This window comes from Centruroides sculpturatus, unplaced genomic scaffold, assembly GCF_000671375.1.
Source record: "Centruroides sculpturatus isolate CEXI.00-Female unplaced genomic scaffold, Cexi_2.0 scaffold902, whole genome shotgun sequence".
In the NCBI taxonomy this organism is placed as follows: Eukaryota; Metazoa; Arthropoda; class Arachnida; order Scorpiones; family Buthidae; genus Centruroides; species Centruroides sculpturatus.
Window position 1 is genome coordinate 179470 of NW_019385131.1, and position 24062 is coordinate 203531.

At 29.8% G+C, this 24062-nt stretch overlaps 1 protein-coding gene across 1 annotated transcript; it reads left to right on the top strand.

Annotated features, from left to right (window-relative positions):
• Positions 1–8086: 8086 nt before the first annotated feature.
• LOC111635209 (glucose dehydrogenase [FAD, quinone]-like) lies at positions 8087–24062 on the top strand. Its single transcript, XM_023380106.1, has 10 exons — positions 8087–8210; positions 20010–20212; positions 20287–20479; positions 20564–20695; positions 20782–20903; positions 20976–21146; positions 21221–21374; positions 21459–21625; positions 22722–22899; positions 23953–24062. Exons 1-10 carry the CDS (start codon positions 8087–8089, stop codon positions 24060–24062), a joined length of 1554 nt encoding a protein of 517 aa, XP_023235874.1.

Consider the following 24062-nt stretch of genomic DNA (forward strand, 5'->3'; position numbering starts at 1 on the left):
GTTTATTCGATACCAGATTATGAGAAATGTTCGGTAATCCGGTACTTTTGAAAATTAATCAATAATCTGGTACTTTGCTAATCAAAACTTGTTTGGACACGTGGTGCTCTGGAAGACTCTCCGACGGAAACACGATACACGATTGAAAAATAAATATATGCACACGAGTCATTGTACAATGAAGTGTTCACTAACGTTTTTTCAGGTTTTTCAATCAATCATAACACAGTATAGTCACACACTACATCATCTGCAGACCGATTAAAGAGCGTGCGTTAAGAAATCGTGCATACAGAAGCGTGCGTTAGGTCAATGTCTGTAACCTTCATATCACATATCTTATCGAATTATGTGAAAATACAACAAGGCCGGTAAATTGACATTTTCGATAAGCCTTCGCCATTTTGGTTCGTACGTGCCCGATTAACGAACTTCTGTATGGATATTTACTCATTATTCAAAATCTACGGTGTATGTTAGACGAATTTGTGGTTTATTCATATACGTAAATATTTAGACAACATAAATAAACATTTATGTAAAAACCGTTATTTTACCTAAGTGCTTGTTATAAATTAATTTCCCACCTGTTATACAAGAGGGAAAGTATGGGGTCAAAACATGTAAAACTCTTGGAGATCAAAAAGACAATAATTTTTAACTTTTTCTACCCTTTAAGATTTTTACACTTTTGGACTCATGGGACCTTAGCATGTCAAGATACACAAAAACTTGGGAGTTTTTCTGTATTGGTGTATGGGTATGGGTGAACACGATTTTCTTCACCAACTTTGAAGCTCAATAACTCCTGTTTTTTCTGTCGAAAATTTTTGAAATTTTGCAGTAAGATTTGTGTATTAAAGAGAAATGTTTTAAGAAATTTTCAGAAAAATCGAACCACTGTTTCGGGAGATATAGCCTCACCCTCTTAATATCCCCCAAACCAATCTATATAATTACAAAGGTAATGGTAACAATTATTAGGGATGAAAACAAATAAAGAATGATGAAAAAGTTTATAAACTGTGTTGCCAGCTTATTTTTAATCTTTTCTTTAAATATAGAAAGTGAAATGAATTCCGGAAATTAAAAATATTTCATCGAACGAAAGAAATTATTATATTAAAATAATTATATTTTGGAAAAAACGAGCCCTTTATAGGGCAGAGAATTTTCTATAATTATCAGCAAAAGAAAAATAAAAGAAGCAACTTTAAATGTAAAAAAAGGGCGTCTCCATTCATTAACGGGTTTGTCGAGATTAGACCGTGAAGAGCAATGCTAAAACCGGGACATATTTCTTGAATTTTTTGCTAATAATAGTATTCGATTGTCTATTCTGTAGAAACGACGCCAACGAACTTCTTGTAGTCAATTAATGTAATTATTTTTGCTAATAAATCTATCTGCATAGGTAACTTTTCTAGTTCAGGCACTCTCTCCCTCCCTCGCTCTCTCTCTCTCTCACAGGAAAATATTCAGACCATGAAGAAAATTCGATTTTCTACTTCCACGTGTTGTTATTATAAATAATAGGAAAATAAGATGGTTGTAACAACACCATTTTGAACATTCTTAAGCGTAAATTAAAAGTGGGTCGGACTTAATATCCAACAATTTTGCTATGGTTCTCAATCTCGGTCTACCTTACAGCTATAATTTCATTTGTACAGCTATAATTGAAATAATTTCAACAGAGTTCAATACCGCAAGACCGGAATTTCGTATAATAAATTACAAAAAAAACGTGTTTTAGATGAAGTTTATGTATTAATTTCAATTTTTTATGCAGCTATATTACCGTAGTTGTTTCCTTACTGTAATCAACTATGGTTCTAACTGTGGTACTATGTTAGCATAGTTGAAAACCTTACTACTGTTTCCTGGCCTACCGTTCTGGAGGATCCGGGTTCGAATCTGGGAGATCAGAAATGTGGGCTTTGTCTTTTACCACTTGTGTGTCTAGCCGAATCCACGATGGGTATGATTAAAAAGCCCTCTTAGTAATGCCTACAGAACGGGGAGAGAACGAAAATTGCTGAGTTTTTGGAAATTCCATATAAAATAGACATAAATTAGCCTAAAATATAACAGAACTTTATGCCTGAAAGTTAAGGAAAAGAACTGAAAAAATCAGTTATTGATAACAGTTTGATTTTGAAAAAAATAAGATTAATATGTTCAAGTTCAATAACTCTACGAGCGATATTTAATTTTCCTGTAACGAATTGATAAAAATAATGGAAAAAGGCACGAAAAGAAATGTGATTTTCGTATTTTACCATATCGATAATCTGTCAAAATTAAACATCAATCAGCGAATTAAGAGGAGCAACGACCGATAAAATTCGATGAAATCATCAAAATTTAATTACTCATGGAAATCTGACCTTCTAATTTCAAATTAAAAAGGGAAAAAATAAGATTATTAACGAAGAAATCAGGTCCTGTCCGACTGATCTCCAATAAGTCATTAATAACGTTATTAAAACAATTTACATAGTAAGACACGGCTGAAAAAATTCCCGATAAGGTTAATCATGTTTACTTTAATGTTTACATAAATAGGAAATGATTATTATGATTATTTTCGGGTTTTTTTTTCATTGGTACGATGCTCTACGGTTCCCACGAGATCGAGTGGTTCTTTTCACTTTTGTTGGTATCGCCCATATCTCTTATTTAATTGAAGAAGTAGAACACGTTCTATTTTCAAGTAGGGGGAATTTAATATTATAAGTATATATGTATTTAAAGATCTACACGTAAAACTTTAGGAAGCTATAACGCTATATCTCTACAATAAGTTGACTATGACAATAAAAAATATGGGTCAATTCTTAAAATAACTTTTTAAAAAGTCGAACCGTACTTAGTGGGTGTGTTTTGTACTTTAACTACGTAATTAATGCGTAAAAAGTCGATTTATTTTTTAAATATGTGAATAAATAAATAATTAGAAATTGCAAATGATTTTAAATTGTTTTTAAAATATGATATGTAGTTGGAAAATGGTCTTTTTGCGTGTCTATAATTTAGAGAAATGAAGCAAAAAAAGTTTCTATGAATAGTGATAAATCGTCGAAAAATTCTTTTATGAGGTAGTTAAAATATTGTTATGTAGTGCTATGTTATCAGTAGGGTCGAATTAATATACTTATGGGCCTTACATATTAGGCACCATAGAGCCTTGCACAATAGAAATTTACCTGTGGACCTACTTATTTACGACTCATGAGACATTGCACCAAAGAAATTTACTTGTGGGTCCTACATAATCGAGATTCGTGAGCCATAGAAACTTAGTAGATTCTCTAGATTAGGGATTCGTGAGCCATTGCACAATGGAAACTTATGTGTAAAAGTCTTATAGAGAACATCTTATAATAAGGTGTTCTCTATAAGATTAGGACATACTAACAAAAATCTAATTATTTTAAAGAGAGAATAGAGTCGTCTCGTTACGAGCCCTTTCTATCTAAGAGCCCTACATAGTTACGTATTTACGTAAGGATTAATGCAGCCAACTTTATTAATTTATACTTATTCCAAAAAAATATTCCATAAAATCTTATCATCCTTTAATTTCCATAAACTTTCAACAACTTTTTCCATAAAATAAAAAAACTAATTAAATACGAAACGTGCCTTTCATTCTAATTATTTTTTATATTTTTATATTTTATTTTTTTTACATCGAAATTATAATTTTTGTAATTTTAAAATTTAGGTTATCGCATTAAATACCAGCCTTAGGTGATCTCTTATAACAAAATTAGCATGCTATTTTTTTAGAATTAGGTCTTTAATATTATTATTAATCAAGTGAAGTAGCATGCTACATGACCTTATGAATATTCTTTACTTTCATAGCCATGCTTTGAACCTTTCTACTTCAGAATAATTATCACTGCGATCTTCAAAGAATATAAAATTAGATCTATAATCTTCAATGTATTCATTTATTTTTTTCTTTTTAAATTTTTAAGCAAGAGAAGAACAATGAGAATCAAGTTTCATGATGTAAAAGTCTGGTTAACTTGATATTCATGTAGCAAGAAGTGGTACCGATCATCTCAGTTCGATACCAGCAAGTTTTTTTCTAAATTTATAAATAAATTAAGTTACATATAGTAATAATTTCTTTAAATATAAATTTAATTGTGTTTACGACTCCATAGAAATTAATAGGGTTCATTGACTCACTTCACCATGGGGAAACCACTGAATACTTTCTATAAATGTCACGCCTTAGTTATTAATGTTCATCTGTTATCATCAATAATTACTTGATTTCCAAGCGTTTTACAGTATTATTTATATATCTTATTGTGAATTATTCTAAAAAACGTATTAATTAATTCTTTAATCACGGTTAAATTGGGGAGGAGAATGAATTTTTGAGCGGTTATGTGTTTGAAGTAGGCATCGGGTACACACATTTTTATAATGTACAGGAAACATAAATAATGGTTATCGTGTTATCACTGTCATATTTACATATCCGGAATTAATTTTCGCCCTTAAAAATACTTTTCACTGATTTCTTCCTGACCTTATGGGTAAAAAACCATCCGGAACTTACATTCAATTTCCGGGTATAGTTGCCCTATTTAACTTTCTATCTGTGAAACTTTTTTATTTGTTTCACTTAAGCCTGGGTGGTTTATGTGAAAAATCTTTGAAAAAATAAAGAATTATAAAGAAAAGAGTCGAGACTTTTCACCTTTCTTCACACTTTTCATGTCAGGACAAAAGAAAGATGTTTTTTTTTTTTTGCACCTAAAAGGGGGAAAACAAGTAACTTTACGCATGTTGCACTCATTAATTATGAAAGAGAAATCTACACGCTAATAATAACAATATATATATTTTGTTATTTTTAATTTATTATTATTATCGCACTTTTTTCGCATTGAATCTTAGATTCTTCCTCTCTCCTTTGGGAATGGAGGAAAATGCCATTTTCACTCAAATAGGGGCTGATTATAATCTGTGACGACTCCACCCATATTGTTCTTCAGACCATGAAAATCAGCCAACTAACTTACCTTTCGTGCAATTTCACATATTAAAATAACTTGGAAAGGACGAGAATATGATTTTGCTTAAGGCAACAGCGATACAATAACCGAATAAAAATTCACAATAAAAAGTAAATTAATAAAACAAAAAATAGGAGACGGAGAGGATCGTGTTTTTAAATACATGATTATAGCAGGAGAATAAGGAGGAAGTTGCAGTTAAACGGTACAGGTTTATACGTAAGTTGCACCTGTTGAAAGCATGGATTCTTGCAGGGGAGAGAACTATTTTATAGTCTCTACAGTGAGGAATTTAGACGTATCTTTCACAATCGATACGTCTACGAACCTTTCATACTATTGTTTTCGTATTGAAAATCAGATAAATATGACTCCAACTGATAAAGATCCACAATATATTCTGATAAAAGTGGATTCCTTATACGTGTCCGATGACCTACTTAAAAATTTACTACTTCTCATGAAAAATATTAAAGAAATTGAACGGAATTCTTATGAAAATAATAGATTTTTCTAAGAGATAAAGTAATCTCGTATAATGCTAGAGGTTAAGATTAGGATTTCAGGACGAATTCAGGAGCGCTTGCTTTTCTACTCATGTTGTCCTGCATCCAATATTTTGTAGGTCAGAAATCTACTAAAGAATTGAAGTTCAAATCGTGATGTCGGCACTATTTACTCGTCTAGCCAGGCTGACATATTTTTAGAAAAATGAATTTTATCCCCGAAAGCGGCATACGAAGAATCCATTTCCTTTTATTACCGATATTGTTTACTGGTTCGGTATATTAAATTATCTTTCGAATTTTATCCGCAAATTTATAGCCCTAAGACGAAAATCCATTTGCGTGACATCGAAAAAAAGTTTTTTGTGTATCCACCATAGCGTTAAGGAATGCTTATTGTATGCAATTTACTAGAATAATTCGATTTTCTTTCTCAATCAATAAGGTTGCGTATAGAACAGATAGGTTTCTATGCGTTACAAACAATATGGGGAAGTAATTGATAGAATTAAATATAAGTAAACATATGAAAAAACAAAATATTTGATTTATATATTTGATAATGATAAAGAAAAGGATGAGACGAGAGCAAAAATATCTTCTCTGATTCTCCCGTTCTCTGATACTAGGAAGGAAAAACTGCTATGAAATTCATGTTAATTAACTCAAATACTTTCAAATATTATTATTTATATATAAAAACTGTCTCTGTTTCTAAATATATTCACTCACACATACGTAAAATTACTTTAAAGACTAATTAACTCACTTTATCACCATCACAAATCATTAGCACAATTGCAACTTAGTATTCCTGAGATGCTTTTTTGTTTTGACATTAAATAAAGTCGGTGTTCCCAAATTATACAACAAAAAATTGCACTTTACACTCTTCATTTTTAATAGGAGGATATATTATTATTATATTTAAAATATTAAATATATGCAGAATTGTTAGTGAATGAAATTAAAATATGAGTAAATGGTAAAAGGTTCTGATTCTGATCAGATTTCAAGCAAACATATTATATTTTCAATATTTAATCGGAATCAGCAGGAAGATCCAAAGGAAGAGAGTCAGAAAAATCAGTTTGTTTCAACTCAACCTGAGTTGGAGTAAACTGGCAGGAATAGTTTCAAAATTTAATATTTTTATATAAAAAATATATAATACGAAACCGATACAAATTAAAATTTCATTTCATAAGTGGTAAAAGACGTGTTTTTTATTTTTCCCATTGATTTTATTTACATATTTTTAAGATTTTCGAAGAGAATGAGAACCTATATTCATGACTAGCACAGATCTCATCTCTTAGACCCTTTTAGTGAGTGAGTATTTTTTAATTATTAAAATACAGTGTTTAAGAATTGTGATAAGAAAGTATATATTCATATAATCATATTAGCTCTTTATGAAAATGGAATGGGGTGAGAAAATACCAAAGAAATATAATGGGAGGGAAGGACGTTCCATGGAAATTGGCCCGCTGTTTAGGTGTTAGACGTGAAGAAACCCCGGAACACTCTACAGTGAGGGGCGAATCCACGACAATACTCAGTAGTTTCATTAAGCCGGTCATATTTACATAAGTAACAAAGATTTTTTGTATATTTTACGAAAATATAAGCAAAATATTAAGGTTGTTTTCTAAATATAACACTCTCATTATAAATACAAGTTTCTCCGTGTTTTAGGCTAATTATATCATGTTATTATATATTGTGAAATAAATGTATAACATATGTATCAGTAGAGTAATGGTTTTTACTTTAATTTATTCAGTAGTTTACCTTTAAATAAAAAGGGAAATTTTTTTCGCTTACAGCAAATATGACATCATTGAGGGATTCAAGTTTCATTTAAAGTTATGGTTCGATAATTAAATTTCAAATGATTTGAATCCGGAGAAAATAATAAGGGCGTAAATAGAATAGGCCTATATCCAATATTTCGGAAACTAGAGTAATCATAATCGATCAGGCGATAAGTCATCCATGCATGAAATTACCAGCAGAAATTTTAGAAAGTCTCCTTTACCAATTGCTCTACCGGATTTTGATGTAATCACCAGAAAAAAAACAACAAGTAACGATCCATTTTTAATGGTTTTTATGAGTTTTATACCCTAAGGATGTTAGGAAAAGTTATGATTGCTCATACAGCTGATAAAAATCATCCGGCCTGCAGCGAATGAGATCTCGTACGATCTTCTCCAAAACGGAATAACCGGAAAAGGAATTTGTCATTTTATTTTGGAATATCGAAACTTAAGTCCTTAACCTTGTTCAATTATTAAAAAGCAAGCAATCTATTAAGTTCGATGCGCGAAACGGATAAAAATAGTATAGTTTTTCATTGGATAACTGGTTATCCAATGGGAGATAAGGCATCCGCTGACCTACTGTTCCTTAATAATACAGTTTTCTTACTAATAGATCATTTAATAAACTCAGCCAGTTCTTTATTCGCTCAGTATTTAAGTATAGTGTGTAAATTTCGGTTCGTTTTTGTACTCTCTCTCCTCCTCCATCATGGTGCAAGGAGTGAATTTACTAAAAACTATCTTCCCCATCCTTGCCATGACGCTCCAAATGTCTAACAGAGGAACGGATTTATTAATGAAAAAATTCGATAAGGTGTATGATTATATAATTGGTAAGCGATATTTTTACGTTCATTCTTGCTGGCAGATAACGTTGCAACATGCTAATTTCGTGGTTATATCTTCCTCCTTGCTGTTCTATTTTTGATTTTTTCTCGAGATGCTCTTCGTTTTATGTTCTATTATTCATGAATATAACATAAAACGAAACAGTTTTGTTAACTTAATTAGAATTTTTCTTATTTTCTGACATACATTTTAGGTCAAAATAATAATTTACGATAACAAACGAGAACGTGGATTTTTTTATTTTATTATTTTTCTTCTATTTTGTAAGCAGAAATTGGTAAATTACAAATCGAAGAGTCGTTAAAATAACCAGGATTTTTAAACATAGACTAAAATTACATAACTATAAACGAGTTTAAACTTCGGATATTTATAGAGTTGCTTTATACTTTGGTGTTTAGAGAGATTTAAAAGTTGGCCTTCATGCAAACCGGGATTGGTCTAGTTACGCGAATATCCCGTGTTGCGTGAAAATTTAATATGACTAATTTGATACTAGCATTAAAATTAGAAATAAAAGTTTAATGGGAATAAATTATTGTTTCCTTTAAAACACTTAAACTTAAGTAAGAAATTACTGAAGAACCTTGTGGCAAGGCGATTGTTTCTGTTCGGTTATCAGAAATCGGTTTAGAATAAAGAAAGTGCTGATGATTACTCAACTGAAGCCAATGAAAGGACACTCTAGCTAAATACTTGAAGTAGAACTGTATTAAAAAAAACTGTACTTGAGCCTCTATTAAATTTATTGTTTAATCACTTTTCCAACGAACTGTTCGATGTCAATTATCGATTATATTTATAGGATAAAGCAAAACGTTTCCTCCTCCATATTTATGGATTTAAAAGATAATATATCGTAATTTTTTCATTTTTTTCCCATAATTTTAGATATAAAATACGGTTAATTTGCTACGGCTTTAATGTAAAAGCTGATTCATACAGAGGGAAAAATATAAAAAAAAATCAGATCAAACTTCCTTCTATCAATAATAATATTTTTTCTTTTTACTTTAATTTTGCGTATCGAATAATTTCATTTTATTTTCTCAATTTTTATTTATGTTTCAATCGGTGTCATTGGTATTTTTTTGTGGGGAAAATTTAAGATTTCATAAATTATTTTCTCATCACAATAGTAATAAGCATCGACCCGAGGCGTTATCACCAACTAACAAAGAACGAAAGAAGAGCTTTTGTTTTCTAATTACCCGTTTATATCATAGAATCTGGCTAAAAGAAACCACAAAGGGTTCCTATTTGCGTGCACAGTTCAGTGATATTAGTTGCAAAGCAGAAATGGGTCATCCAACACCCTCTTTTTATCGGGGTATATGGGAATATTTCTAAAAAAGTTCTAAGATTACCATCTGGGTATGACACTTAACGCTCTCGTTATTTGTTAAAGGAATGAATTAACTGTTCTGTGTACTGTAGAAACTTTGGAACAATTCTCTATCGATGTTCAAGTGTCAAAATCTCTTTAAAATCTGATAAAGTATCTCCATTCGAAGATAAGAATTACACTACTCTAGTACACGCGTTTATAGAGTTAATTTTGTAGTCTTAATAGTCATTTGCGAGTACTTTATAGTGGAGAGATAGGACCATAGTCAATTTCCGCTGTATTTTATAAAAGTGGGTCAAAAGAAAAATATAGAGCGGTAACTTCTTTATGCAAATAAAATGGACAACTACTTATAGAAGTGATCATTACTATAAAAAGGAACACATGTCCAACAGGCATAAATCGTTTTTCATAATATTATGTTTTGCTTTATATAAATGTAAGTATCAAGAAATGTTTAAAAAACATATATATATTTATTTTTTAACGAAAATATCAATTTATTTTTAACAAGTTTAGAAGAGTTTCAAGGAAGATATTACTTCCCTCTCATAATAAAAAACCCCCTTAATTAATAATACATTTCTTAAAATTTAAGCAGAAATAAAGCAAGGAAAATTAATTAAAAAAATGTATTAAATTTCAATTTGTACTACTTTGCTCTTGCCAGTTTTTTAATTAATCAAGAAATCGTATTGATAATCGTTAAGAAATCGAATTTCCTATAGAAAAAGTCGTCACCTTTCTCTCGTCCTATTTATAATCAATCGAGGTCGAAATGATCTCCTTTATATAAGAACACTTGTAGAAAAAAAAGCCTATACACGTGAATATACCAACCGGAAGAAGGCCTTAATTAGGTAAAGTTAATTATAGGAAACGCTTCTTTTGAGCAAGGAAATGCAGCAGAATATTTAAGAAAAACTTCCGGTTTGATGATAACATTTATAGGTTATTACATTATACGTATAGTTTTTTAGATTATCAAATATAATTAAACCTTATGGGAGTTTTAGTGTCATTATATACGTTAAAGACGTTACGAGTTTCAGAAATTAATTTGATTTGGAATAAGTAAAAAATAAGAAAGACAAAATCATAAAGAAAATTACGATTTTTATATATATAAAATATAAGCGGATCCAGAAATATTTAGAGAGGGATACATAAAAGAAACAATATGACTTATCTGAGGTACTCGGCTTACTCTGGTAAAAACCCCTAGAAGGGGATGAAACTGCGGCCTGTGTAATCCCTAAATCCACCCACCACACATATATGTATATAGTTATATATATATATATATATATACACACACACATACATACATATACGTACTGTACATATTATGTGTGGAGGGCGGATTTAGGGGATACACAGAGATACATATGATATGAGCATATACAATACACATAGATAATACACATTATGTTATGTTGTTTGTACTTTGGAATAGTATTAAACAGGAGGTGAAGATGACGATGATGACATAATACATATATAAATATTGCCTGTATGTAGGCTAACCACGTACACACACGTCCCACATATAAAGATTTATATAACACAATTTATATAATTTATATAAGACTTTGAACTTAAAACATTTTCTTTATATGAGACTTGAATTAATCAGATTGAATTTTTGTAAAAATGTACAAAAAATAATTTGTTATAAGTCAAATATCTAAGTATAATAAAAACAACTTACTACAGGCCAACAACTTATGCAATATGTGTTACACCAGATTTTTCAAGACCGTCTTTTCTGTTCTTGACCGAATTATAAGAATTATTAAAAATATATTTTGTATCATTAGNAAAATATATGTGAGATTAATAATAGTGGCTTAATAAAGAAATCCTTAAGCACCGAAGAGGATTCTGGTTCGAATTCCGTAGAAAATGTTGATTTTGACCGCAGTATCTGTTTATTGTTAATATTTTAAATGCCATTATACAGCGAGGGACCAGGAATTCCTGGCTCCCCAATCTTTGTTAATAAATAAAGAAACAATCAAATAATTACAAGAAAACGATTTTAATGTGAAAAACGCACTTAAACGTATATACAATATCTAAGAATATGCTCTTCATTCATAGCGCTAGTGGCTATGCCACATTGGTACAAAGTTTAGACGTTCTACTTTGAGTTCTCAATATCAGTTCTAGTTGCTGTCTTTATATTTGATTGGCTTTTGAATATGAATGAAAAGATTTGGGAAAAATAACGGAGATGGAGTTTTAGAGTTTTATTCTTTACTATTGGAATGTGTTGGACCAGTAAAGCCTATAGTATACGTAAAACCGTGCTATGATATCAGTAAAATTATGGTGTTTTGTCAGTAAAACCCCATTATTGTGCCAATAAAACCATGCTTATTATTCATTCAATATCTATTAAATATAACTTTTTACCGATAATTTTAAGATGTTTACTAACTATTACATTCTACAAAAATTAAATGAATAAATTTCAAAATAATTTTTTTGTAAAAATGTACAAAAAATAATTTGTTATAAGTCAAATATCTAAGTATAATAAAAACAACTTACTACAGGCCAACAACTTATGCAATATGTGTTACACCAGATTTTTCAAGATCGTCTTTTCTGTTCTTGACCGAATTATAAGAATTATTAAAAATATATTTTGTATCATTAGATTCACACAATTTATAATTACATAAACAATTATAAATTGTGTTAATCTAATAAGCGAATTAGAGTTAACAAAATGTTGAAACCTTTAAAAAGTTATATCTGTTTCGGCGTATCTTTTAATATAATTCTTCCATTAAAAAATTAATTTCTAGTTCATAAAATATAAGAAAATTTTAAAAAGTGAGTAATTATTCTTAAAAAGACTCGAATTACTTGAACTTTAGTCTGATTAATACATATGCATGACATAAACGTGTTAAAGTAAACTAGTTTCTGGTGTTGTAAGTTCACTGACATATCATGAATTGGCTTGAGGCTATATTGTTAAATTACATGATTTCATTAGTATTTTTAACGTGGCATACTTCTAAAATTGTGATCGTGTTTGATTTCGGTCTTTCCAGGCTAATAATGTCAGGTTTTCCATTGATGTCAATGTCAATGACAATGATGGTATCGTTCTATCCAAATCGAATGTAGGTTAGGAACTTTAAAAAAATGAGTAAATTGTAATCTTTAAATTGATACGTACAGTACGTCATTTACTCGCCTTATCTGAAATTAATACTCATTGATGGGTTATTGAAAAATAAAGACAAAGATCTTCCACTGTTTTAAATTGAAAAAATGTTACTTGTAAATTAGCAAGTTATCTTATTTACTCGCACTACATGATAATAATGGGTAATAAAAAACGAGGAAAATTAGAATCTGTTTTGTTAAAGTAATAAAGCCTATCAGTCAGGGGTAGCCGGAATCAAATTCGGGCTAAGAACACTCGGTAAGATTCCGTTATTGCGATCCCGTCCCTCACCGAGTGGCTTTCATTGTGGGCCTGGCTAAGATAGCCTTTTTTCATACACGTAGTGGGTTCCCTTGTGGATGAAAAAAAGACCTCTTAGTGCTCAGAACAGAAAGGGCCAAAAATGAAAAAAAATGGTAGAAACAATAAATAAAATTAGCTAGATACAGATTACAATGTTTTTATACAAATGATTCAATAATCCTTACCAATATAATAAAGGTGTTTTAAAAAATATTAAGTTGTAAGGATTGGATTGGATTTATGAGATAAGGCAACGCAACACTTACAGTTAGACGATTAGCCAGGGAGGATGCTTTCTGAGAAAATTTTCTACATGAAACTGGCATCTATTTAGTTGTAGATACGTGAAGAGGACTCGAAAAAACTTCACGTAGTCATGAGCGAACGTGCAGCTAACTCAATGCTCAAAGGTTTTTATCCATTCGGAATATTATAAAGAAAGAGATAAAAATATCTGCCTTAAGCAGTCCGGCCATCCGACCGCCAGTAATAATTAAGTAAAACTGTAATAGTGTCTACTTACTTTTTTATATTTTTGTTGAATGTCTATATAGCTGTTTGCAGCAAAATTATGTAAATAAATAGCTTTATAAATTTTATAATGTGGGAGATTTTTAGATTAAATTTTGTCACTTAAAGAGTGAGTGATATGCATTTAAACTATGCTCGAGTTTACTTCTATTCAATTAAGAAGAACGTATTACATGTTCATTAATTACGTCAAAATCCTTTAGTTAAAACGACAGTAATGAATATTTAACACACTTTCATTGTCTGAAGACATCTCTGGCGTATTTGAAATGCGTATCACGCAATCAAAAGTGAAGTGAAAAAAATCAATCTTTTGGAAAGGTGAAATTAAAAAAGAGTTTATTTTTTAAACATTCATATCCAAATTTTAATTCATTTCCATTTCTGATCGAAGCATCAGTTCGTGGAATCTAAAATAATCATGAAATTCTTATAAGAAATTTCTTATTATCAGTATTGGCCACAATTCTGGATGTTTCACTATGTTTTTAATGCTAATAAAAGTATTAAAAATTTAAATTAGAGAGTAATTTTCTTATTCTTTTGTAGTTATTATCTAAAACTTCTCTGTGTTCATTGATAATTTAATGGATAATGTCCGAAAGATGTTCGTGCCACTTGTGGCCAATTAGATGAAACCACTGAAAACTTGTGGTTGGTAGAAGGTTCACTCCTGGCCGAAACTCCACGTGGAGTTTTATGGGTCTTTCTCCACGTGTCCAACAATAGGAGCCAGTTATTTAAAGAAAGTCCTTCTCTTATTAGATCTGCCCAAGTGACCTACCTTATCCCATAGATCCTATCTCTAAGATAAGCAATAAAAAAGTTACTAAAATTACTGCTAATAACAGGAATATCACAATACAAACGAGCGTATTTTATAAATATTTTAGAATTAATTATCGAAGAATACATTATTCATTCATAAATAAACCAATATTAAAAAATAAATTCTACAATCATTTACGTTAGAGGAAATATAAAATTTATATCTAAATCTAAGCATTATTTAAGTAGAAAAATATCAAAATAACACTATTTTTATGATAAATCCTTAGATATAATAACAATTCACACGATAAATTTGTACACATGACAATAATTCTCACGATATGCCTCGAGATATAACAATATTCACGAGCTGTCAATAGCCATATAATAACATTCACCGAGATAAACACTTTTATACATTGCCTTAAGTCATAAGCACAATAAAAAAGAATTAAAATAAAAAAACTAATTTTTAATATTAGTTTAAATAGGTTTAAATCATAGAAAAACTAACTTGAAACTAGGACTTTAACTGTCACCAATTTCATAATTTCTTCAAGAATTAAGTAAACTTTTAAAAATAAATTTATAAAAATTTTTTATAGTAAAAAAATACTAATAAAAAGAGTTTAAAACAGAGAAACGTCCTATATTGGGCTTAATTTATTATTAATGATAGGATATATTTATTAATACAACTAGAAACAAATCGTTATCAAGAAAGGTGTCATTATATATTTATTAAATCTTAAATAATGATTTGATTTAAATCTGTTAATAATATGGACCTAGAAAAATTCACATCGAGAAGCTCATTTAAGTTTAAAGTAAATGTATAAACTATTTTTAAAGAGATTATAATTAGATTAATACGTGAAATTATTTTAAATCCAGTTTAAGTGAGTGATTTATTTGAATTTTAAACAGTTTTAACTGGTAAATAAACTATAAACTTTTCCTGTTGTCATTATAAAATGCCGTTTTTTTATTTAATGAATATACAAGTTTTAATTTATAAATATAATTCATTGTTAGGTTATTTTAAGAGATAACATGCTGATAATGACAATAAATTAGAATTTGATTTAAGATAATTGACGTTTTAAAGATTTTAATGTATTTATAGAATAATATGAAGAGAAAATATTTTAATTATGACTACAATTTATTTAATTTTTCTTGTTGTCGTGCTGCATTGATTTTTATTTGAATTTTAAGGAATATTTTATTTTTTCGAGAGGATTTAACAGGAAAACTTAAGTTTTTTCTGTTGACGATTACTATTTTTTATTCTAAACGTATAATATACAGTTTTACAAAGGTTGGGAACATTCATACCACGTCTTATGAGGGTCAAGATGAGTTAAATGTCCTAGTAAATGAGTGATTGAGAACGAATCGTTCTCGAATCACAAGTAGTTTTAACTGGTTTTATTTCGAATGCAGTGAAAATACAATGAATTTTGCATTATTTTTATTTTTGACATTCTCCTGTGAGCACTAAGAGGGCCTCACGTCTTTTGCACTAAACGGGATGAGCACTAAGAGGGATGTAATCATGCCCCTCGTCAGTTTTGCCAGGCCCACAATGGCGTGAGAACGGGCCTCGAAATATCTTGAAGAGATTACCCCGAAAAATTATAGAGATTTTTTCTGATTCCAAGAGTTAGGCTGACACTTTTACTGCCATTCGAACAATAGTGCATTCAGAAATCTTTAGTGGGGATTCAGAAAAGAAGCAATACAGAATTTTTTATTACCTGAAGTAGCCGGAGAAAAACCCCAAATGTACAGTACCTCCTAAATCCATTTCTGCAACCGGAAATCATTATCTGTGCATTAATTATAAATAAAATATATTATAAACGCCGAATTTCTAAAAAAATATCTTAAATGTTACAAAAATTGTTTAACATGTCCCCTGCTTGTTTTCACACATACCTAATTGATGTAGGTCTACTTTACCAAAACTTCTGCCAGTTTTTGTACCGAATTGAAGTCTTCTTCTATCTTTTTAAAGGGTTGTTATTGATATAAACCTAAATCCTTCATACTCATCAGATGAAAAATACGCTTTTCACGAAATATAAGTTAATTCGGGAACAGTTCGTTCATAAGCACGCGTTTACTGGGACTTCGCTGTTTATGTTGACCTTCTTAAACGTGAAATGAATTATTCTCAACGTTTTATAACATGCTTTATAGTATATCTCCGTTCTACCACCGATTTCTTGTAGAACGCCTACTTTACGACTGGTGTGCATTTTCGGTTTTGCGTGTACGAAATATATTTTTAGGCCATGTCAGAGTTATTATGTAGTCAAATTTTCCAAGAATATAATTTCAATTTAAGACATTGACATTGTGAGAAATAGGACGACCTCAGGAACCAGTCAAGTAGTAAAAAGTGCAGATTTATTGTATACATATGTTTATATATATATATGTGTGTTTGTATGTGTATGAAACTATTTTTCTATCAAAATATTTCGATGAAAATAAATTCTGAGGTCAAAAAAGCTACTTAAAATGACCAAACTGTGTTAAAAATTAATGTTTGTCCGTTTGTCTGTCCTTTCTTAATCTCGAGAACGGAGTCAGATAGATGGAAATCGAGACCAGATATGGAAAACTTAGGAGCCTGCGGCCCCTATTAATTGTATTAGAACATCTAGAGTCACGTGATTTGTTTTAATATAATTAAAATTTTAGCCCGGATTTGTGACGATATCACAATAAGTTTGCTGCAATAATTTAGTAGCAATTACTTAATTGCTATTAAATTATTGCAGCAAAATTATTTAATTTATCTCGGTTTATCAGTTTTTAAATAATTTAATATTTGAAAAATAGTTTATTAAAAAGTTGAATTAATTTTTGTGTGTGTTGTTTCCTTGTTTTTACTTCAAGTTATTAAAGAAGGCATCGAACTTTTGTATTTATCTTTACGTTAATTTGACGAGAAAAAAATTTTTAGACTGGTATGCAGATTTTAATATCTTTATCCTATTCGACATCGTAGGCAATGAACTTTTTATTAAAATCTTGGAAAAAGTAGTTTATATAATTTCTATAATTTTTCCTATTTTTATAAGTAAATGCAGGAAAATAGGTCTATAGTAAATTTTGTGGATTGATCGTGGGTTTGCACCTGACTAATGAGCTAGTTTGGTTTGATTTATTTAGTTAAGGCAATAAGACACATGGACGATCTGTCGAGGGGAACGCCTTCTGGAGGGCTTTCATGGAAAACTGGCCCCTATTAGATGTTACACACGTGAAGGAAATCTTGAAAATTTCACGACTAACTACCAGTTTTCACAGATTTTATCCACTTGGCCACTGGTGGGCAAGATAATGGGCTGGCCACGTGCAGTTTTCTGGGTTTTCAAACATTTAAATATAGACCAGTTTCCCATAGAAAGTGCACTAGAAAATAGACAAATACTTATTTATCTATTTTCTAATTTTAATACTATAGACAAAACTTGTCTGAAACGGAACCTGAATAAAACGGAAACCCGCCTAAACGGGAAAAATTCCGGAACGAAGCGATTCCGGTTTACACAGGTTTACCGTATAAAATTACATTAAACTTTATCAAAAAGCTATATTTATAATTTGCTTAATAAAAGCCATATTTATTATTAATCTCACATATATTTTACTGGTGCTTTCTTCAGATCTGAGAAACTTTTTGTCTTTAATTTTTTTATCGTGGCAGTAAAGGAAGATTTTTTATATATTCTAATTCTTTTTACTGCTACGACAAAGAAATTAAGGACAAAAAGTTTCTCAAATCTGAAGAAAGCACCAGTAAAATATATGTGAGATTAATAATAGTGGCTTAATAAAGAAATCCTTAAGCACCGAAGAGGATTCTGGTTCGAATTCCGTAGAAAATGTTGATTTTGACCGCAGTATCTGTTTATTGTTAATATTTTAAATGCCATTATACAGCGAGGGACCAGGAATTCCTGGCTCCCCAATCTTTGTTAATAAATAAAGAAACAATCAAATAATTACAAGAAAACGATTTTAATGTGAAAAACGCACTTAAACGTATATACAATATCTAAGAATATGCTCTTCATTCATAGCGCTAGTGGCTATGCCACATTGGTACAAAGTTTAGACGTTCTACTTTGAGTTCTCAATATCAGTTCTAGTTGCTGTCTTTATATTTGATTGGCTTTTGAATATGAATGAAAAGATTTGGGAAAAATAACGGAGATGGAGTTTTAGAGTTTTATTCTTTACTATTGGAATGTGTTGGACCAGTAAAGCCTATAGTATACGTAAAACCGTGCTATGATATCAGTAAAATTATGGTGTTTTGTCAGTAAAACCCCATTATTGTGCCAATAAAACCATGCTTATTATTCATTCAATATCTATTAAATATAACTTTTTACCGATAATTTTAAGATGTTTACTAACTATTACATTCTACAAAAATTAAATGAATAAATTTCAAAATAATTTTCTACATAATCTTAATTAATTAATTAATTAAAATCACTTTTTATTTTTTATTTTTTCAAATTCATAAACATGGAAAGTTTACATCTGATAGCTTTATATAATTTATTTTAAAAAGAATTAAGTTGTTAACTATTTTACATTCTTGACATTTAAGTAAACATAATAACATAGAATTATATAAATTCTTAACATAATTTTAAAATAATTTGCTAATTGGCATAATAATAAGAAATTTTATCTGTGTTCTACAGTAAATTTGAACGAATTTTATATTTCTTTGTTTCTGCTTTAATTAATTTCACTTTTTGTACAGGATAACAAATAAAATAAATAGGAAAATTCAAAGAAATATATATAATATTACATATTTTTCTACTGACCCGAATCGTATCTTCTCAATTTTATAATTAAAATCGTTAGATTTTCAGACGTTACGCTAAATTTACTTCAAATTTCAACTCTCTCACTGTCTATTTTTTGTCTGTCTTCCTTTTGTCTACCTATAAAATTTAATAGAAGATTCTTTTTTCACACGACACTATTATAATTTATAACGTTAAATATTTACTTAAGAGCAGTTATTAACTGAATAAAGATAATTTTATATCGTATTTTATGTAGTTAAGTATAATATAGAATAATTACACATGTGTATACTGAGTTTCTACAACAAAAAATTTACGTGGTATATTCTTGTTGTAGAAACTCAGCATATAGATGCATTTGTGCTGGACAAGACAACATAACTTTGGGCAATCTGCCAAGAGGTTTACAACCCAAGAGGGTTTTCTATACGGAAAGTGTCCTTTATTTAGGGGACAGTTTCCACGTGACCAACCCGTTGGTGAGGACTAAACCAGTGACCAACTTTAGTATTCAGTTGTTTTATCCACTCGGCCACTGGTGGGCTGTCTGCTATTGATGAAAATCTCTGCTAATCTGGGAATGCAAGATTGAATTTAATGAAATTTTGAAGAAATTTCCGTCGATAACTTAATTCGGGTCATCGTCAATCTTATTTCATTACTGTCATAAAAGAAGCCACGATGAATGTGTAAAACGACTTCTTAATACATTTCTCAATGAAAGATTTTAATGAGTAGATTAAATATAATAAAAGAATAGTATTTTAACTGCTCTATTTTTATATATTTGCAGTTGGTGCGGGTTCGGCAGGATGTGTTCTAGCTAATCGTTTATCTGAAGATCCTACAGCTACAGTTTTACTAGTAGAAGCAGGAGGTCTTCCAGATCTTCAGTCAGAAGTACCACTTATGGCATCCCATTTACAAAAGGAAAAGAATGATTGGCAGTATAAAATAGAACCTCAATCGCTTTCTTGTTTTGGAATAAAGGACAGAGTGCGTATATTTTGATTTTTTAATTTAACTTGAGAAGATAGAATGAATTCAAAATGATATTTTTCAATTTATAGAGAATGCCTTGGCCAAGAGGAAAAGTATTGGGGGGTAGTAGTGTATTGAATTATATGTTGTACGTACGAGGCAACAAAAGAGATTTCAACAATTGGGCCCACAAGAAAGGATTGGTCGATTGGAGCTGGGAAAATGTCTATCCTTATTTCTTAAAATCTGAAGGAAATAAAGATCCTAGATTTTTAGCTAATGGTAATTATTTCGGAAACTTATCTTAACACAGACAAATTTATTTAAATACTATGACTTTTCTAATGTTCTACTCTTTAATTTTAGGTTTTCATAATAGCGAGGGAGAACTCACTATTGAATCTCCTAAATATCAGACCACACTAGCTTACGACTTCGTAGAAGCAGGAAAGTATTTAGGATACCACAATGTCGATCATAATGGACCTATTATGTCAGGCAAGTACTCTGAGTTGAATGATTCTTAATTGAAAATTTAATTTCCATTTTCGAATAATCATTACTTTTTAAAATATTTTCTTTAGGCTTTTCAATTCCTCAAGGAACAATTCGACGAGGTGCTAGATGCAGTACAGGAAAAGCATTTTTGTTACCAATCATCAAACGTCCCAATGTTAAAATCCTCCATTCGGCATTTGTCACCAAAGTAAAAATAATTTGTTATCATCAACAATATATATATTTAATTACAATTAAATAATTTTAAATGATTTTTTAGATTCTCTTCGATGAATTTAAACACGCTCGAGGGATTCACTTTGACTATTTTAATCGCAGTCACATTGTTTTGGCTAGAAGAGAAATTATCGTCTCTGCAGGCACCATCAACTCTCCTCAATTGTTGCTTCTATCAGGAATTGGTCCAAAGGAACAATTATCAAAATTTGGCGTATGTAAACTTTTGTGTATCTTTTAAAACTCATTTAAAATTAAATTCAAAATCTAATAATTCTGACCCAATAGATTCCAGTAATCTCCAATTTGCCTGTAGGATATAACCTACAGGATCACGTGGGTGGAACGGGAATACATTTTACAATTAATGAACCTCTCACTGTCAGAGCTTCCAGAACTTTAACATTGCCTAATATAAAGAGATTTTTACTAGAAGGAAGTGGTGAGTTCCTGAGAAAATATTCTTTTTCTAAAATAATTTACATATTACACAATTTAAGTATAATTTTATCAATTTTTTAATTAGGTCCTCTAACCATTTTGGGATCTGTGGAAGGTTTAGCTTTTGTTCACACATCTTACGTCAACAAGACTGATGATTATCCGGACATAGAAATTCATTTTACTAGTAGTGGACCCATTTCAGATGAGGAACATGGAACTATTAGAAAAATAACGGATGTAACTGATGAGGTATGAAAAATTTAGATATAAGAATCCAGTATAAGGATACGTGAGAAAATACGTATATTCTGTAAAATACTTTTAAAATATATTTATTAATGTTTGAGGGCTGATTGGTAGTACTTTCTAATGATTCTCAATGTATCATGATGGCCACATCTTTGTTCGGCGACATTGTGGTGAACAATACTTAGAGGGGTGCATTATAGAGAGTCATACTGGCCCTACGCCTACTTTATGGTTGGGGTGCCATAACATTCAATTTACGGTCTTGCTTCATATGCATTTCAGGCATCTTAACAGTCTGTTTTAGTTCATTCCGTCACACGATTTCTGACTGTCTCTTTCAGCATGATAATGTTTGTCAACACGTAAATAATGTCCAGGACTTCCGCCACGTGAGCCAGTTTCTTCTCTGTCCTGAATTTTTTCCAGAATTATCTCCAATTAAATATAAAATGGTAGCACGGCATCGGGCCCATCTACCAGTCATAAACAGAATATAAACAGGAACAAAAATTTCCTCAATAGCAAACTCAGGGTCTCTTTTCTTCAATACTTCGGCGTATAGAATAAATATCTCCGCTCATAGTAGATTCATAAAATATTGAATTTTGTGCCACTACGGCTCTATACAGTTTTGTAAATTTAATCAGTTTTATGCCGAATATAAATTATAATGGAACAAATTCACATGAATAACTTACGTCTTTCTTGATGTTGCAAATTTTCAGTGTATTTTCCGCATCATTCACAATTTATAATTTCGAATTGAAACTTTCATAAATAAAAAAAGTCTTGAAGTAAGAAAGAAGTTTAAAAATTTTTCTATTAAAACCGCATTTGAACTTATAATTGAACCTATATTTTAAACAAATTCTTACAAGAATTTATCCAAAGATTAAATATTTTATCTTAGAAGTAAAAATAGAAAAATATTTTCCACCTCTAAGATTTTTATGTTCATTATAAATTCATTCTAAATATCAAAATTTTATATTTTTAATTTGAATGCGTGAAGATAAAACATTCATTCACACTTTCCTTATCTGGTACGAAAAATTAAATCTTCCAGAATAAATTAATTATTTTCATCTAATTTCAGGTGTGGGATAAGGTATATAAACCCTATGAAGGATCCGAGATGATAACTATGTTGCCTATTCTGTTACGTCCTAAGAGTCGTGGGTATGTAGCTCTTCGATCTAAGAATCCCTACGAGCATCCTGTTATAGATCCTTTGTATTTTCATGATCCTGTAGACTTGTATCGATTGGTAGAAGGTAAGCTCTTCTTAAAATTAATAAAGATATTAAGTAATTATTTCAAATAGATTGATTTTAATTATTTATTACAAATTATTACCACATTATTGATGAATTAATACAATGAAACAGAAGGGAATTATTATGGAAATAACATTCTTAACATTATAGAAACAAACTCCATAATAAATCAAATTTATAGAGGAATAAAAATATTGTATAAAGTAAAAGTAATTTTAAAAATATTTATCGTTTATATTCATTCCTTTTATTTCTTCGGAATAATTAATGGTTGAAAACTAAAGAAATCTTAAAATTATTCTGTTTTGGAATAAAGTTGAAGTTANTAGACTCTTGATTTGTAAATTTATATATAAACAAATAAAGAAAAATGTCAACATAAGAACACGCTCGGCTTCATCAAGAGGGTCAAGTAGCAAGTATAACAAAGTTATTAATTTTTTGGGGGCCATAATCACAAGTTTTACTTAGGGCCTGACTTATCTTTAGATGTTTTATCTGCCATAGGTTTGGTTTTTTTTTTAATTTTGTAAAATATAAGATATTTATTAATTTGATGTTATAGAAAGAAATATTACAAATTTCCATTAAATTATTTTCTTAATATTCAGAAAATGTAATACATTTTTAAATAAAAGTTTAGTAAACCACTATATGAAGTACAGTACATAGCGATGTATTCGAAATTTTTGTAAAAATTTTAGTATTTTCATTAATAAGGTCTATTATTTATGATCTTTTTAAATAAATTAAGTAATTGAAAATAGTTTAAAAATATATATATAGTTATTTTTGCGCTTTCTTTTTGTAAATCTAGTTCTAAAATCAGTTTTATTTGATAACATGTCTTATAATTTGGCAGTGATCTCAGTGCCAACTGTTAGAGGCCAATGAATCTCCGTTGCTCAACTAATTTCTGGTTAATTTAACATTCAATAGATTCGATAGTGTTGTTACCATGCTATGTTTGCATAATAATTATAGTCATAGTGTACAAGGAAAGTGTACTACATTGTACATTTTCTGAAAGTTATTGTTACTCAATTATAGTTAAAATTAATACCACAAGCATAAAAGTAGCGTTTAAAGAGGAAACTGAAAAGGCAGAAGATTGGATTGAATTGGAGAGTAAGGAATCTGTCAAGGAGGTATTCCATTGA

Coding starts and splice junctions, on each gene's coding strand:
- LOC111635209 (XM_023380106.1), top strand. CDS start 8,087: ATGGTGCAAGGAGTGAATTTACTAAAAACTATCTTCCCCATCCTTGCC. Junction 20,904..20,975: donor ATTCGGCATTTGTCACCAAA/GTAAAAATAATT, acceptor ATGATTTTTTAG/ATTCTCTTCGATGAATTTAA. Junction 21,147..21,220: donor AACAATTATCAAAATTTGGC/GTATGTAAACTT, acceptor CTGACCCAATAG/ATTCCAGTAATCTCCAATTT.